Source organism: Elgaria multicarinata, chromosome 6 (assembly GCF_023053635.1).
Source record: "Elgaria multicarinata webbii isolate HBS135686 ecotype San Diego chromosome 6, rElgMul1.1.pri, whole genome shotgun sequence".
NCBI lineage: Eukaryota > Metazoa > Chordata > Lepidosauria > Squamata > Anguidae > Elgaria > Elgaria multicarinata.
In genome coordinates this window covers 91,266,080-91,283,499 of record NC_086176.1, presented here as the reverse complement: position 1 = coordinate 91,283,499, position 17,420 = coordinate 91,266,080, and the positions used below count along the sequence as shown (strand labels likewise).

At 43.8% G+C, this 17,420-nt stretch overlaps 1 protein-coding gene across 5 annotated transcripts in view; it reads right to left on the bottom strand.

Moving 5' to 3' along the window:
- Positions 1-17,420, bottom strand: part of PDE4D (phosphodiesterase 4D) — a 574,358-nt gene that overhangs the window by 52,290 nt on the left and 504,648 nt on the right. For all 5 annotated transcript variants that reach the window (XM_063128044.1, XM_063128045.1, XM_063128046.1 and 2 more), the window contains exon 6: positions 6,520-6,632. In XM_063128044.1, coding sequence (XP_062984114.1) covers positions 6,520-6,632 — 113 coding nt within the window. The remainder of the gene's footprint in view (positions 1-6,519; positions 6,633-17,420) is intronic.

Here is a 17,420-nt window from a genome sequence, read left to right as displayed (position 1 = left end):
ATGTAATAGATCAGTAAATTCCTTTTGCAGTATTTTATTATATGTAATGGTTGAAATGCAGGATATTGGCTGATAAGTAAATCCTTTCAAATTGGATGTCACAGCATTATTCTTCATCTCTAATTAGAAACAGTTTGCTCTAATCTACGATTGTGATGGAAGTTTATAACACAGATAAAAATGTATCACCATGCTGAGGCATATACAAAGGACTGGGATGCATATTACAATCGATGTGTTGGGGCTGTTTGAAATAATTTCTGCTTGGCAGCTACTACAAGCGGCAGTCATATTGAGACTGCTTGCACTAAGAACAGGACCCACTGAATGGAGAGGCTCAACCCAACAGTCCCAGTAGCAGCCAGTGATGACAGCGAAGAATTTCTCATTGCGATGGAAGCAATTCAAGGCTGTCTCTTGAAGAAGAGAGTGGAGTGGGGTATAGTGTCCTCTTACACCTCCCCTTCTAGAGTTGTAACCCAAGCAAGTTGGCAGTATTGGGAAGAAGGAATTCCTTGCCCCCATCCATGTCTTTAACCCAAACCTTTGACTCAGTACTGTAAACATTACCTGGCCAGTGGAGGTTGGTTGCTATGTCTTATTTCACACATATATTTGTAATTTCAGTCTAGTACCTCCAGTCTGCAATATGGTTGTGTCACAACAATGAGGCAACGCCAACTTTTCAGATGGGTTATAATGTGTATATAAATGAAGCATGCTCATATATGGAAGAAGTTCCTGATCCTTTCTAATCTGACCTTAGATCTTATTATTATTATTATTTATTTATATAGATTTAGGGTGCAATCCTATCAAATCCGCCCTAGATACTCATAAGCCTCTGAACCCAGAGGCTTATGAGTATCCAGTGCACGGTTCGAGGCACGATGGAGGCAATCTTCGCCTCCGCCCCACCTCCCGCTCTGCAATTTAACTAGACTGGCTTTTTCTAGTTTTTTTTAAAAAAGGCAGGGAGGGGCTTCTTCCCCATTCACTTTCTCCACACCATGCATAATCTTTACATTACTTCCTGCCACCCCAGAAGAGACATCAACATGCACAGAGCAGTGGCTCAAATCACAAAGGAGAAATCCTGTCCCAGGGAAGCGCTACTTTTTCAAATTGATTTTTGCTCTGGCGAAACCAAATAGCCAAGTATAGAAAGGAAGGTCTCTCTTTTCTTTCTTGGTTTAAGAAGCAGCACTGAATGCTCAAGTGCCACTATACCACTTATCCAGTTCCCCCCCCCCCCCGCCGCCCCTCTCCCCAAATTTCCTTTTAATATTTATGGACATGCACAGTTCTGCTTCTTAGGGCTAATAGTGTGCGCCTGCTATGATTACAATCCTGCTAATTAGCCAAAATATTGCAACCTCATAGTGGTCTGCGAAGGGTGTGTGTGTTTGTACATTAGTATATATCAGCCTTCTTCGACCTGGTATCCCCCAGATGTATTAGACAACAACTCTCATCATCCCCCAGCCAGCCAGGCTAGAAGTTGTAGTCCAACACATCTGGAGGATAGCAGGTTGGGGAAGCTAATATAGATAAATAGTACCACAAACCTCATTATTTGAAAGGTGATCTTGACAACAACAGCTAAATCTTGGAGTATCAAAGTAATCTAACAAGTACGCTCTGCTGGACTGTACCTTTTTGTGGAAAAGACAAATTTGGTAGTAAGCCTATAAAAGTATTTTGCAAGAGATGCTTTAACTTCTCCTTTAATTATTTATTCAAAAAACAACTAAGGTATTGCTTATTTGTGTCTTTAATTTTGTATTCAGTCAAAAATATTGGCCTGGTTTTCATGTCACTGTAAGCCACCATGTGTTAATTCACCTGCAGAGCTCCAAGATTTATGCCAGTCATGATTCTGAATATGCAATCCACGGTAGGGATGTGCCTCAGCTTGTCGTGTCATGCAAACCCAGGCATCATGGGTTATTTGAGGGTTAACAACCATTGGATAACCCTAGAACAAACCACGGTTGCATATTTAAAATAGCAGCCATTGCACGTCTCAAGAGTCCCACAGGTTTATTAACCCATGGTGGTTTATCGTGACGTGTGAACCAGTCCACTACGTACTTGTTAAACCTAGCTATTGTTCAAGTATGTCAAGTACACCCATGACAGTCATTCATAAAGCTGAAAAAGCTAAAAGAAAACTGTGCCAGGGGACAACAAACTCTCTACAATGTTTACTCCTCCCAGCAGTAAATGCAATGTCTTATTTAAAGTTAGCTGTACTGGTATCATGTGTCTGTGCTGGTGGTGACAGGGGTAGAATGGGGTGGAATACATGTGTACACATATAACACATATATGTGTACTGCTCACATGTTGAAGGGTGGCTTAGCAGCGGCCCACATGCTTTGGAAGCAGAAGGTCCCAGGTTCAATCCCCTGAATCTCTAGGTAGGGCTGGAAAAAATCCTTCCTAAAGCCCTGGAGAGCCACTGCCAGTTGGTGTCGACAATACTGAGTGAGATGGACTGATGGTCTGATTCAATATAAGGCAGCTTCCTATGCTCCTATTACTTAAGCGTTGCTTTTACCAGTGCATCTCTTGAGATCCTCCTGCATCTCTGGGCGCCATGCATGCAAATTCTTAAATACTTGAGGCCTCTCCCCTAATAAATTTTAATGTTAACACTATGCAATAGCTAGAAAGGGTTAGCCGATGGCAAACCTAAAGAGAAGCAGGCCCTCTTGCGCACTCTCCACACACTTTTTATTTTGAGAGCTCAATAAGTGGCTTGGAAAGTTGGATTGGAACCAGAAATATAAAAGGACTGCAGCAGATCACTGCCTCTCTTTACTTTGTAGAAGCACCTTCTGCAGATCCTGCTGGGGAGGAGGAAGCTCCAGAAGCCCATCAAATAGTAACCCACTACTCCCCGCCTATGAAATGCCAGCCAACACTGAGCATAGGACTGAAGTGTACTTATAGCCTGAGGATAAGTTCCTTAGAAGAGCAGAAGTTCTGGACAAAATATTCCTACCTAGTCTATACAATTGCGAACTGTATTTATTTATATAGTTTTGCTTTACTAATCAAAAGCACTTAATGTTGTTTCGATGCTTGAAAAAAAAAAGTCTGAAGGCATCTGATTTATGCACACACCCATATGCAATCACATCTGTCAATGAACTAAGAGACACAGTGTAAATAAGCCCAGGCTAGCATTATCTCATATGAACACATAAAACTTGCTTAGGATTATTTTGAACAGCGGGCACCTTCATCCAAAGATACCATGCAAAGAAACACTGTGCCAACACTGCTTTCCTGGTAGTTGGGGGAGCAGGGACAACTTCTGTGCAAGGAGTTTCCTTTTATATGGAAAATCCTGTCTAGAAGTCAGACTTGTGCAGAACTAACTTCCTAAATATTTGGTGCTGGTGCCTGGGAATTTCCTTTTGCGGAATAGGGGCTTCTTCAACTAACACTGACGCTTGGGCTGCAATCCTAAAGCACACTTCCTAAGAAGTAAACCTCAGGGAACACAGTGTGAGTTATTTCCAAGTAAACATGCAAATGATCGCACTACTCGTGTGGATCGGGACACTGGCACATTGCATTTCATATAATCATAGAATCATAGAATAGCAGAGTTGGAAGGGGCCTACATTTAATCAGCAGCAAAGAAATCAAAACACTCAAATTCCCATTTTATAGACAAAATAAAACCAATCGTTGTGTGTCTGCAGTATAAATTTTCAATGCTGATGTAAGGAATGGCATCATCCAAGCTGACCTTCAGAGTGGCTATGGCAACTCAGCTCATTGTACATCTCATACAGGAAACCTTGGCTGTATGATCCTACCTCTGAAGCAATGGAGAAGAACAGATCCCTTACAAAACGTTTCTTCTCTCTAGTATCACTGAAGATTCTTCAACTACTCGACAAATCAAACTACAAAAGACCTTTGCCAATGTTTTGGAAAATAAAAACACCTCCACAAATTCATTGAAAGGTAAAATACACTGCTTTTAAAGAGTGTCTTCAAGGAAATAAACTGCTGAAGTAATATTTCAAATTTTAAAACTAAAAACAACCCTAATTTGAAAAGAAAAAAACCTTACTAAACACACAACCCTTTCTCCTAGGATCATACAAATATCATGCACCTATGACAATTGCTGAATTAGGCTATTTACACCTATTAGATAGTTAACCTAAATATATTCGGGTAGGGTGGGGAAGAGAGAGAGTTAACAAAACAAGCTGTTGACTAAATAAGTGAATTAGAAAAAAATCTTTCACTGCTGGCAAATGAGTCTGCTAATTGGACATTTTTATTTGCAACAGTCATACTTGTGCGTTCACCAATTCAGGACCACTTCACACATTATATACTTTAGACATATATCTATATTCTACGTGTTCGCAAGACCTAAAGTGGTGACAAATATCTACTTGCAAACGCATATGCTGTACAGGATCATTCATCAGGGAGCTGTGACTGGCTGCAGCTTCCTACTGAATGTAGGCTCTGTGGCAAAACAAGGTCTGCTATTGCACAATGTATGAAATTACCCTTTGTGTGCGCTTAGCACATGCCCAAGAAAGTGCAGGAGCAAATTCTTAATAAAATTGGGTTTGCAAGAACTCTGGGTTCACTGTCATTAACAATAACAAAACCTCATGCCCAGTGCTACGGAAAGAAGTTGCACACAAATAAAGAGTAGGACGTCCTTATCCAATCTGGCACTTTCTAGACATGTTGAATTACAACTTCCAGCATTCCTGACTATTCACCATGCTGGCTAGGATTGATGGGAGTTGAAGTCCAAAACATCTGGAGGAGGACACCAGGTTGGGAAAGTTTGGAATAAAGGGTCCTAAATATTTTGTTAATAGCATAAACAATATGCTATCACTTCACCACACAAAGAGCATCCATCTCTTAAGTATTGGAAAGCCTAGGCCACAAAACCACCGACTACAGTCCTAGTGACTTCATTGTCTTGGTCCTTCAGTTACAAGCTCAAGGGGCTCGTAAGACTCAAAGGTATTGCTGCTCCCTCATCCTGTTGTTTGTGTAGACAGACTTCAACCAGATATGATCCATGGAGAAAGCAGGCAAACAGAGAGCAACAGAGACTAACCATAGAGGAATAATAAAGCACAAACATAGAAAAGCACTACTCTGCTGAAATCTAAATGCATTTTAATATAACAGCTTCACTGAGAGCTTAAAAAGAGGTGGTGGTGCAGAATCTTTTCTCTTGTTGTGATTGCATGTGCACGCCGGGGACATGTATCTTTGTGACACCTTTCTTAGTGACTTTAGAAATGCTGAAAACTAGTTTTGCAAATCTAATCATGTTTATGAAGAAGGAAGCTCCAATGACATCAATGGGACATGCTCACCATTGCCTCTATTCTGTCTGTCCTTTTGCATATGGAGCATGTATCCATGACACCTAGACCTATCTGTTTCCACCATACACATGGCCTTTCTTGCTTTTCTCTGTTTTAGAGTATTTACAACAAGCCAAAACCACTTCTAACACAACTTTTATTAGTTGACATTTACATCAAAAAAACTGTGGGGAAGTTACTGTACGTAAGCATTGAGCGCACACACCATCTTTTTAAAATGGCAGCACTTTTACGCACAACCTTTAAATGGCATATAAAGCTTTCAACCCCAAGCTGTACCACCTCTTCTGAATTCCTATCAGGCTACTCTAACTTTCCCCTTCTTCTCATTTTATATGGAGCTTCAAAGAGCAAAATCATTGTCAATCTCAAATGCCCAAGCTACTTTTCACATTTCACATGCCCTCTGATTCATCCACAGCTACAATTTTATTAAAGGAACCTTAAATAACATTTCAAGATAACTGCAAAGTTTTGCAATTCTGTACAAGTTTACCCGAAGCAAGCCTTAGCTTCCAAGCAAACATGCATAGGAACAGGCAAACAGGAAACGATGCTAAGCATGCACCAAAGACAAGAAAATCCAATGTGTAGCCCAATCCTGTCCATCTTTTACTGGGAAGTCCCACCACCGAAATGAAGGAGAGGAACTCCCAGGATAGCAGCCTTAATGAGTTTCTCACTTGGACCTGATAACACGTCAAGAGAGACACCATAACAACCCCATTACTGCATGCACATTTAACGTTTGCAAACATTTTCCACAACTGCTGGCTTCCCCAAAAGCCACGAATGAAAGTTTCCTTAAGTCGCCTGGCTAAATTGCACCCCAAGATGGTAGTACAGCCTTGGCATCCTCTCAGATACTATGGTCTACAACCCTCATTGTCTCCAGTCAGCAAGACGGCTGGGGACAAAAGGGGGTGGGGGTGTAGACCCAAAGCATCCCGAGGGCGCCGAGTTGGGCAAAGCTGTTGTGGTACTTTTGACACATGGGCTGAGAAGTAGCCAGTTCTTGGTAGAGGCGAAAACAGGGCAAGGCAAAAGAGTGTGTCTGAAGAAGGAAGGATGGGTGAGGGAGGGAGGGAAATGTCGGGGTGGGGTGGGGGGGTGATCCTACCTTGTTCGAGGCCATTTCACTGACGGAGTGCCTGGTCTGCAAGGTTTCCAGCTGGTCCAGGCACCAGTCCAACTCCTCCAGGGTCTCGCTGGCCAGTTTTTGGTAGGCCTCCTCTGCGAAGAGATAGGGAAAGGCGTACTCAGTTCGCAAACGTTTCACGGGGCTAACAGCAAGCTCCAACGGGTCCATCCTGCCATACCCAGCCATGGGGGGATGCCCAGTGCCCACACATGAGTGCTGCTCCTTCATATTGTTAAGGCCGCGCAATGGAGGAGAAAGGCGGGCTTAGGTCTCCGGCGGGAACCACGAAGAAACAAAAGCCGCTCCAGCCTTCCCTTCTCAACTCGAGGCAGACACTTGACGGGCCGGAGAGGCGCTTGTTGCGGCGGTGCTTGCCGGAGGGGAGGCGAGCGGGAGAAGAGGAGACGCGCGCCTGGTCCTCGCGGGGTGCGCAGGCCCTCAAGTCTCGGAGCGCGCGGTAGTTGGCCGGCTGGCTGGCTGGCTGGCTGGAGGCGGCGGCGGCGGCAAGCCGGCGCAAGGAGCCGCGTCTCCGTGACTGTCTCTTTCTCTCTGGCAAGCGAGAGACTTTGGGAGTCACGCAGCCCAGCGCTTTCCTCCCCTCAGACTGGAGGCAGGAAGGCAGGCAGGCAGGCAACACCGCCTCCCTCCCCCCTCCCCCTGTGAGAAAGCTTCAAGCTCCAATGAATCAGGGCGGCGACGGCGGCCAGTGCTGCTGCCGCCGCCACCACCGTGTGTGCGGCCACCACGTTTCCTGTTTGCTCAACTTCTCCTCTTTGCGCAGGAGAAGCCGCGCGGCTGAAGAAAAGAGAGGGGAAAAAACCAAAAAACCGCGCTGGGCTTCGTGCGTCTGCTTTCTAGGGGAAGCTCGCCTGCTCCTTCAGCCGTCCCTCTTTCTTTCCTTCTCCCCCTTCGCGCTTTTTAGCCCCTGAAAATAAAGCGCGCTTCTTTTTCTTTCCCTCCACACTTCATGAAGGTCTCGCGGTGAGAGAGAAAAGCGCCTCAGCGCTCCTGCCTTTGAACACGCGCCGCCGCCGGAGTTTTAACAGCGGGGAGGGCGCAGTGTTTGCGGTGGTGGAGCTATGGGGGTGGGGGGAGAAAGAGAAAACTCGGCGCGGAGCCGACGGCTTGCGCTGCCCCCGCCCTTCGCGGGGCGGCTGTGGCTCTGAACGAGTACACAGATGGGGTCCCACGCGGCTTATTTCGCGCAGGCCGTGGCCACCTGCGCGGGCCAAGCCGGGAGAGGGCCCATGACGTGGCCAAGAAATCCCCTTCTCGACCCCCTTCTTCAGAGAGTGAGCGCCTTGTATAACCACGAGCCACCCCCCAGGCCCGCACGGCTGCTGCTGTTCGGGGCCTTGGAGGAGAGGGTACATAAACAAGATGAAGGCCTCTTCGTACCCTGGGGTCGCTTTGGACTTCCCGCGCTTGGTGGGAAAGTTGCCATGGCTGCACACCGCAGATGGGCAAAGTTAAACTCAAGGAAGTTTGGCCCACGATTGGCACAACATTTCTGCACTGGAGGGCTACTTCAGTGGTGCCATTGGGCAAGTTTATACTCTGGGCATAATGGTCTTATGATTGCCCCCCCCTTTAATTATGTGCATTAATTCATTTATTTCTGTGCTAAAAATAATAAGCCAGGCCTCATGCATTTGGGGGCCCTCCTATTGCCCTGGGCTTCTGCTCCAAAGTTGTATTTATTTATTTATATCCTGCTTTTCCTCCCAGTACTGGGACTCAAGGTGGTTTACAAGATTAAAACATGTACAATTAAAACATAAATATAAATTTACAAAAAGTTTTGCCCTAATGGCACTGTTGGATTCTTTTTTCTTTCTTTCACCAAGCTGGCCAAGTATGGTAGCCATGGCAAAATGGTCGTCTTTGTGGTGGTCTGTCAGGGGCAGTGGCATGGTGGAGCACTTGAACAGCCAGCTAACCATGAACATCAAAGAGACCTGGTTTGCACGATCACGGAGGAGAAATAAGCCATCATAGCTTATTTCCCCTTCCTGTGCATGCCAGGAAGTTTAGCATAATTACCCCCAGCAGCGTGGCTTGTCATGTCAGGCCAACCTGGGTAGCATGGCTTGTTGCCATAGCTAGTAAGCCACCCAGAAACCTACTGAAGGCCATGGTTTTGGATAGGTTGTTACCCACGGCAACAGCCCCGTGTTCCATGATTGTGCAAACTTGGCCACTAGTTCTTGCGGCACCTTACAGGCTAACAAATAAATTTTGGCATACACTTTTGTGGACTATATAGCCCACTTCATCAGATGCATGGAGTGTTATGAAAAGTTTCAAGTTTATATACAGTACATGTGGTGGGGTGGGGTTGGGGTAAGAATTATAAACAATGAAGCCTTTCTCCACCACAAGCCCCATATGCATTGTATAAAAACCTGAAACTCACCCTAATATTCAGTGCATCTGATGGCGTAGTCTACTGCCCATGAAAGATCCTAGAATCAATTTGTTAGGTGGCACAAGACTCTTTGTTGCTTTTGCTGTAATAGACTAACATAGCTTACCCTCTGGGAACAGTTCACCTTGGACACACATGGGTCAGAACATAGTGAAAGAACTTGTTCACAGGATGCTCTGGCCACAGTGCTGCCATGTGAGAAGCCTGCACATGGTGACTCTACTCCTACCACATACACACACGTTCCAGGTAGAAAGCCAGTTGTGTTTATCCACCCACCATTTCCCACAGGATGCCAGTTTTGACAGTGTGCCAAAAATGATCCAGCAGACTGGTTTGACATGGGCTGGAAACTGATACAGGCAAATCTTTACAATATTTTCCCATACACCCCATGGGCAGATGTTAGGGAAGATGCGTGTGTGTATGGGGGGCGGCGGTGCATAATTCACCCCCTGTCCCTACTCTGCACCATTGATAGCCAGCACATGTCCAAGGGCCTTAAGAGGGTTTCTGGCTGTGGCTTTCAAAGTCCAGGAGCTCAAAGGTATTATTTCTCATCTATAAAGTGCCAGGGAACATCTGTGCTATGTGACCCTGCGCTTAGATAATTAAGGACTGCAAGACATAATATGGAATCTGGAAGCACTGACTGGTCCCATACTGGTTTACCTCTGTTTGCTTTTCCATCCGCCTTCTTGCGTATCAATTGTGAAGTGTTTCTTCACTGATCAGATCACAGTAATGTGGATTCTTAAGTGCTCTATGCCCCCTCTTCTGACCTGAAACCATTATCATTGCTAATCATGTATTTAGCACACTTAAGAGGTACAGCATTTTACCATCTTGGTATACAATCCAGCCAAGGTAAGTGCTTTTAAGCCCCTGCCAACTTCAATGGGTTAAGCACGGCATTAAATCTCTCCCTGAAATCAATCTGATTTATTTATGCCTAACTTTGGCTGGATTGTGCCTATAATCTCTTTGGGCCTCAACACAACTCTTGGAAGGGGAACTGTATTCTCACATTTCAGAGTGGAAAATGAGGTCACCCAAATGAATCCATAGTGAGGTAAAATGATTTAGATGCAAGTCTGTCATATCTCTCTTTCTCGCTCTGTCTACCAGACCGCATGGGCTCTTTTGCTTTAGGTAACTTATACGTCCGGAGAATTACTGTGAATATTTGCATAGTCAATTTCAGTGCAATGCATATAAGTCTGTCTAGCCAAAGGTTCAGCAAGAAAGGCATTTTCAAATATTGCAGTATATTTACTTAAAACCAAATCCCCGATGGAAGGTGTATGAATGACGTGTTCATCACACAGTTTGCTTTGGGAGATGAGAAAAAATCTCTTCCAAAACTTTACCTCAGAGGCACAACATCAATTAGGTTTTATTTGACTACCCACCCCCATAAGTCTGTCAATGTGGGAACTGAAGGAGGAAAACTAAGGACAGGGCTGAACCTGACTCAGGCTTTCAAAGACCAAGTCCCAAATCTTATTTTCCATGTCACAGTGCTTAACTCTGGAAAATACAGGGTGGTAATAAAACGCGACTGTGATCATGTACAGGAATATTGAACCTCTTTCAGGCTGTGGGACGAATTCAGTTTCAGAGAAGGCATTCCAGTGGTGGGCAGGGCCGAAGGCAAAAGGGGTTGGGCCAAAATACCAGCCTATGGTAGTTTAAAGCTCTTCTGTTTAGAATGGAGGAAAACCCATGCAAAAGCTGGGGAACCATCAAATGATGGGCAGCTGAGGAGGAAGAGGAAAGGGGGACAGCGACACAGGACACGGACTTCTGGAGAATCACAGAGGGTCATATTAGAACCCCAAGGAGGTGGGATTGGCCCCATAAGTTTGAGGAGCAACATCCCAATGCACAATGTACCTTTCTGTCAGTACAGAGTAACCACAACCAACCCCAACACATTGGGTTTAGGAGCAGGACTCCTAAATCAAGGGAAGTTGTAGCCCAGCAGGCTTTACCTATCTAGGCCACTTTCATTTAATAAATCAACTACTGCTAGTGGAGGAAGATGAACACTGCCTGACCTCATTCCTCCTGCATATATGAGAGAGCCAGTGTGGTGCAGTGGCTAGAGTGTTAGACTGGGAGTCGGGAGATCCGAGTTCTAGTCCCCACTTGACCATGGAAGCTCACTGGGTGACTTTGGGCCAGTCATAGACTCTCAGCCCAACCTTCCTCACAGGGTCCTTGTGAGGATAAAAGGATAAAATGGAGAGGGTTTCTTGGAAGAAGATGAAAAAAGGTAGGATATAACTTAAATGAATAAATAAATAAATTATCTATCTATCTATCTATCTATATCTGCAAAAACAGACAAAAAGCATGCAATTTATTTTTATTTTAAATGATGTTGACAGACAATATTGAGGTGATGAGAGCTGGCTAAATACTTTATTACTATCTATCTATCTATCTATCTATCTATCTATCTATCTATCTATCTATCGTTTGCCATAGGGCCCTCAAAAACTGTCAAGGCTGACAGCAGCATGGTCCATAAATGATACTCATAGCTATGGACTTCAGTCAATCACTTTATACTTCATGCTTGAAACGTTTGACAAGAGTTGTGTATTTTGATTTTCCTTTATCCCCACCACTCTACTGCACTGAGTGGCAGTAGAAACAAAGTTAATGGAATGGAAAGAAAGATCCTGGTACCTAAAAACACCCTTTCTAGATTTTCCTAGATGACTTTTAATGCAATCATCACAACATTAGGCCAATTTTAAGGAATGTTCAGGACTGGCTAGCTGCCATGGCATATTAATGCACATTTTACTTAGCCTATACATGTTTCAACCACACAATCCACACATAATAATTAAGGGAATGTCTGAGTCCGTATGAACAATAAATGCTTGTCCACATTACAAAGGGACTGCCAAGTGTGTATGTGTGCATAATATGGAGCAACTTGGAGAGTTTGGACAGAAATATATTAAGGAATAATAGAGTGTGAATTGCCAAGCTCAGACTGTTTTATTATGTCTCCAGTATCTTTCATTAGAGCATTAACAAAATTCCGAGATGCTTACCACTCCAGAATAGAAAAGTGTCCTTCAAATATTGTACAGATTCTAACTGGTGCAAATAAACAAACAAAAATGCCCTATTGGATTTGGAACCAGGACATTCCTGAGTTCATGAATTGAAAGAGAACTGGTGATATTTCCAGCAGAATTCATGTCACAGCTCAGTACCTGCCAACTTTACTCTTAATAATATGAAAGAAGGCTGCACTAGTAGGCTTGCCTATTTAGAAGCACGAGCCACCCAATTCAGTAGAATTGAGGGCTGCTTCACAGCTTCTCCTACTGAGCTCAACAACCCAGGGCACTCCATCCCTTGGTTATTGTCTGTGCATCTAAACCCAAAGAAGGAACAACCCAGACATGTAATCCATGGTTCTTGGGTTAAAGACAGCACTCGCTGCCGTTTCATTTTCTACAAACCATGATTTAACTAACAGTGGGTTGTTGTGATGTACAAGCCGTACTGTGTACCATCCAGAGAGATATGGCCATTGGATGGAATGTAAGAAATAAAATGAAATAAAACCAGGTCACAGTGAGTGTGCATCCCTTGATGAGTCAAGGTTGTGTGAAGGAGACATTAGAGATCAAACACCAAAACCAGAACTTTCATATCAACTCACCTCACTTCGAACAAAATACTTTTTTAATGCAGCCAGTTCACACATTCTAATACAAATAATCTGGTGATGCATATAAATATGTGGTGCTATTTCCTTTCCAGAAAATGGGTTTAAATTGACATGTCTGTGGTTATTTATCCATGGATTAGAGACTCTGGCCTGGCCTATATATGCATCAGAATGAACTGGGAATAAGGTGGTGGATTCCTGAGGGGGTAGAATGGACTGTGCCACTTAAGGCAGTATGTAGAGCATAAAACCCTTTTAAATGTTCCCTGCATTAACACACACATGACTCCCTGCCAGTAGAAAATTAGCACAGAAAGGAGTGGGTTAGTGTTGTTTTCTCATATGTGCTAGTTGTTTACTTGTGGGGAGTAAACTTTACTTCTGAGAAGCTTATTCTTCTGCATATGTAGGCCAGTCCTTTCTCCCCCTAAAGTTTTAAGACATTCTGGAGAAATGTTTAGCTGAAAAACTGAATTCTTCCGACCATATATTCTTTGAATAACTAGCGATTATAATTGAGAAAAGATAAGCCAAAGAGAAGGTGCTGCCAGGGACAATAAGTGAAGGTATGCATTAGTCAAGATGAAGCATCTACTGCTTTATCTTGTATCACTATAGGGTGACCATGTTTGGAAACCAAAAAGGAGGACAACATGGCCGGCTCCAAGGGGGCGTGTCCAGCACTAAGGGGGCGTGCCCACCCAAACATAGCCTTGGTCACATGTCTGATTTTACAGCACACATTTAAGACAAATCTGTTCTACATAGGGTGACCAACTGTCAGGATTTCCCCGGATTTGTCCTGGTTTTTGTTCTTTCCATGGTGTCGGGGATTTTCTATAATTTTCAATAATGTCCTGGAATGACACACCTTCCTCTTTAAGGAAGCATGGCAGGAGGGAATGACATGCTTTCTTGAGGCACATCATTCCCCCACCCCAAGCTCCAATTGAGGTCTTAAAGGGGAAAGTGGGTCATTCCTGGACATTATAGAAAAGGCCCCAATTGGAGTGGATGGTGGTGGTGCAGAATGAAATCCTTTCCCCTCCTCCACTCCAATCGGGTTCTTTAAGGTGGCGGGGGAATAACGTACTTTCTGCAGGACTCAGAAAGCTGCTTCCCCCACACACACTAGGTGTCCTCTTTTTTGGTTTCCCAAATATGGTCACCCTAGTTCTACATAACATCTTAATGTTAAAATCACTGAAATAAAGAACAAGTGAGAGATTCAATGGCATTTTTATTTGTGGATGCCTTGCCTCTGCTGAGCTCCAGGTACCCAACTGCCCACCAAATCTGCAACAGGAAAGGTGCCCTGCTTGCCCAAGACTTCTTACCTAAAGACTGGAGATCCCCTTAATGCCAAGGGCTGAAACTGCTCAATGTGCAACACCCCAAGAGGAGGTTTGACAACCTGAATTTGAAGGATATGGCTCCAGCAGTTTTAAAACACAATAATTTTAAAACTTTGAACTTTTAAAAAAATCCTAAAAAAACAATGGATGAACAGATCTGATTCAAACTTGGCATGGCTAAATTTCTCCTTAAGAGCTATCATGGTGCCAACTTTCTGCCCTTTATCTTTAAAAATGTCATTTAAAAATAATAATTTTAAAACCTCAAACTTTGAAAAAAATCCTAAAACTCAATGGATGAACAGATCTGTTTCAAACTTGGCATAGCTAAAGTCCTTGTTAAGAGCAATCATGGTGCCAAGTTTCATCTCTTTATCTTTAAAAATAACATTTTTTAAAAAAATTAAATCCTCAAATTTTAAAAAATTCCTAAAAATCAATGGATGAACAAATCTGTTTCAAATTTGGTATGGCTAAAGCTCTACCTAAAATCTATCATGGTTCCAACTTTCAGCTCTTTATCTTTAAAAATGACAGTTTAAAAATAATAATTTAAAAAACTTAATTTTTAAAAAAATTCCTAAAAAATCAATGGATGAATGGATCTGTTTCAATTTGGTATGACTAAAGTCCTTCCTAAGAGCTACCATCGTGCCAAGTTTCATGTCTTTAGCTTAAAAAATGATGGAGCTATAAGCATTTTTGTTAAGTTCCATTAGAGCTGCTCGTTGGAAAATCCGGATTTCCCCTCCCGGATTTGTCAGCAAAAACCCAGACAAATCCGGGCAAATCCGGTTATATGGTCACCCTAACTATAAAAAATAGTCATCTAATTAGTTCCATGCTGGATTTCAGGCTGCCTTTCAACACTTTTTTTTAAAAAAAGTAAGAGATGCTGGAAAATGCAAATTTCCTTCCCAAGTAAGCTTTTATTTTGGCAGACTGGAATACAATATAAAAAAGTGGGGGAAAGCATCCATTCAAAAGCTACATCCCACCCAATGATCCATACTGAATTAATTCCAAAATAATAATAGTGAACTCGTTCAATTGTGGATTCTTATGTAGCCAAAGCAGCAACACACACACACACACACACACAAACACACACACGAGGGAGTTATCAGCAGGCTTGGGGAAACCCAAGGTTTGCAGAAGAACAAAAAACTAATACTAATAATTAGGAAGAAAAGGCTTAATGGGAGAATCCACCTCTCCCCAAATAACAATTCAATGAGGTCTGAGCATGTTCAGTTCATGATTAAAATAATCAAGGGGCAGGAGCAATTCCCCTATGAGGAAAGGTTACGGCAGCTAGGACTGTTTAGCTTAGAAACAGGCACAACACGACAGCCCCTGGAGCTAAATTAATCCATGGTGGGCTGTCCTGTCGTGTGAGGCAGCTCAATGAGGGAGAGGGGCCCATTGGGGTGAGCTGGCCAAGGGCCTCAGAAACCTGAAGCCGATGCTGGGTTTAGCTGCATCCCCCTTCTCTCTTGCAAATGCCTCATCCTCCTCTTCCACCTTGAGCTTGAAAGGATTGGGAATCTCATGAACGTTACCAAACTTGCCATCTTGTCCTTTGGCAAACAGGGCTAATGGAGAAGAGAAAAGGCTAGAATCTCCGCTATGCTCTGTCCATTTTTGAGCAAAAAGAGGCACAACTTTAATTGCACCACAAAATACAAACCAAGGCCTCGCTGAACCAATTTCAGACCTATGAAAGTGACTGGAGTTTCATGACCTGGAGGTGAATATCTTGAGCAGCCATTCTGGGACAAGGGGAAGGGTTATATTACTAGGTCGAGTGGCGCTTGCTTTGAAGTGACTGAAACTGGCCCCAATTAAGTGCAGTGTTTATCATGAGGCGTGGCAACATTTGTGCCATCCGCAAGCATGCTTTGTGATAACGCCGGGATGGGGAAACGGAGGCCTGCGGGAGGGGCCCATCTGGCCTGCCAGCATCCCGGCCTTATCTCTGATCCCTTAGCAGAGACAAGGCTGTTTCCCCTGCATCCCTGTCCAAGCTGCATTAAGACTTTTTAAAAGCCTCCATTGGTGCCAGTGGAGGTTCTTGAAAAACCTACTTGCAGCAAGGGAGAAGATTTCTTGAGGAATGGCTCTGGGGGAGGGGCGGGCTAACTCTCCCCTCCCCAATATAGTGGCTTACCTCTCCCCCACTGCAATCAGACCTTTTATAGCCTCCACTGGAACCAATGTAGGCTCTGTGTGTGTGTGTGTCTGTGTGAGAGAGAGAGGCAGAGAGAGACAGAGACAGAGAAAGTGTGTGTGACCGTGACTGTGTGTGTGTGTGTCAGTGTGTGTGTGTTTGAGCATAAGTGTGTGAGCATGTGTGTGTGTGTGTAAGCATGAGTTTGTGAGCATGTGTGAGTATTTGTGTAAGAGTGAATGTGTGTATGAGCATGTATGCTAGTGGAATGGAACGGTCAGGGCTAGGATGCCACTGGATCGGTCTACTGGAAATCCCTCCAGGTGAGAGGCATTTCTATTTGGTGCAAAGTAGGTATTGCAACTGTTTAGAGAGAGAAGAACAGTTGGGGATGTTTGGAGTCTGCAACGATCCAGTGCTTGAACTTTGGTCTGTACAGGCTCTGGAGGGATGGCGAGTCATTTCATTATATGTGTTGACGTGTTGTCTTGAACAAGGATTCACGTGGAACCAGGAACCATCTTCGGCCTCATCAGGGATTCAGCATTTGGGACAATATTGACCTATGGCATTTCTTCCTCTGTTTCTTTCTTTCCCCTAGCTCTTGTTTCTATTGGCTATGGCAAGCTACAAAACGTTTTAGCAAAATGGGTAAGGGAAAAACTTTAATCATAAGTTTTGTTTTTTTCACACTCCAATGCCCTCGCTGGTTCTGAGCAGCAACTATGAGGGTGTATCTACTACAAATATTTGTTTTAGAAAACTTTAACTACCACAGCTTTCCCCAAAGAACACTGGGAATTGCAGTTTAGACATAGAGAATTCTCTATTGCAGATCACTAATACCACACACACACACACACACACACACACTTTAACAGAGAGAGGGAATGATCTGGTTCACACCATCCCAACAACAGCCCATGGGTTATTTATGACACATATTATCTGCTACCTGAGGCTATTGCCTCACTCTGCCTCATGGTAGGGCCAGCCCTAGGTAGGAGCATCCTTTTCTTCTGTAGGACTTAATTTTGGATAAACGGAGAGTCTAATTAGGAAAAAAGCAGAATTCCAGTGACCACTGTCACTTTGAGATCTGTCCATTTCTTGGGACTTCCTTCAATGTTCCACCATGCCAATCAAGACAACCATAGCCCAGACAGTGCTATTGCCTGCTGGTGATGATCTGTGAGATTCCCTTGACACATCACCTTAAGTTCT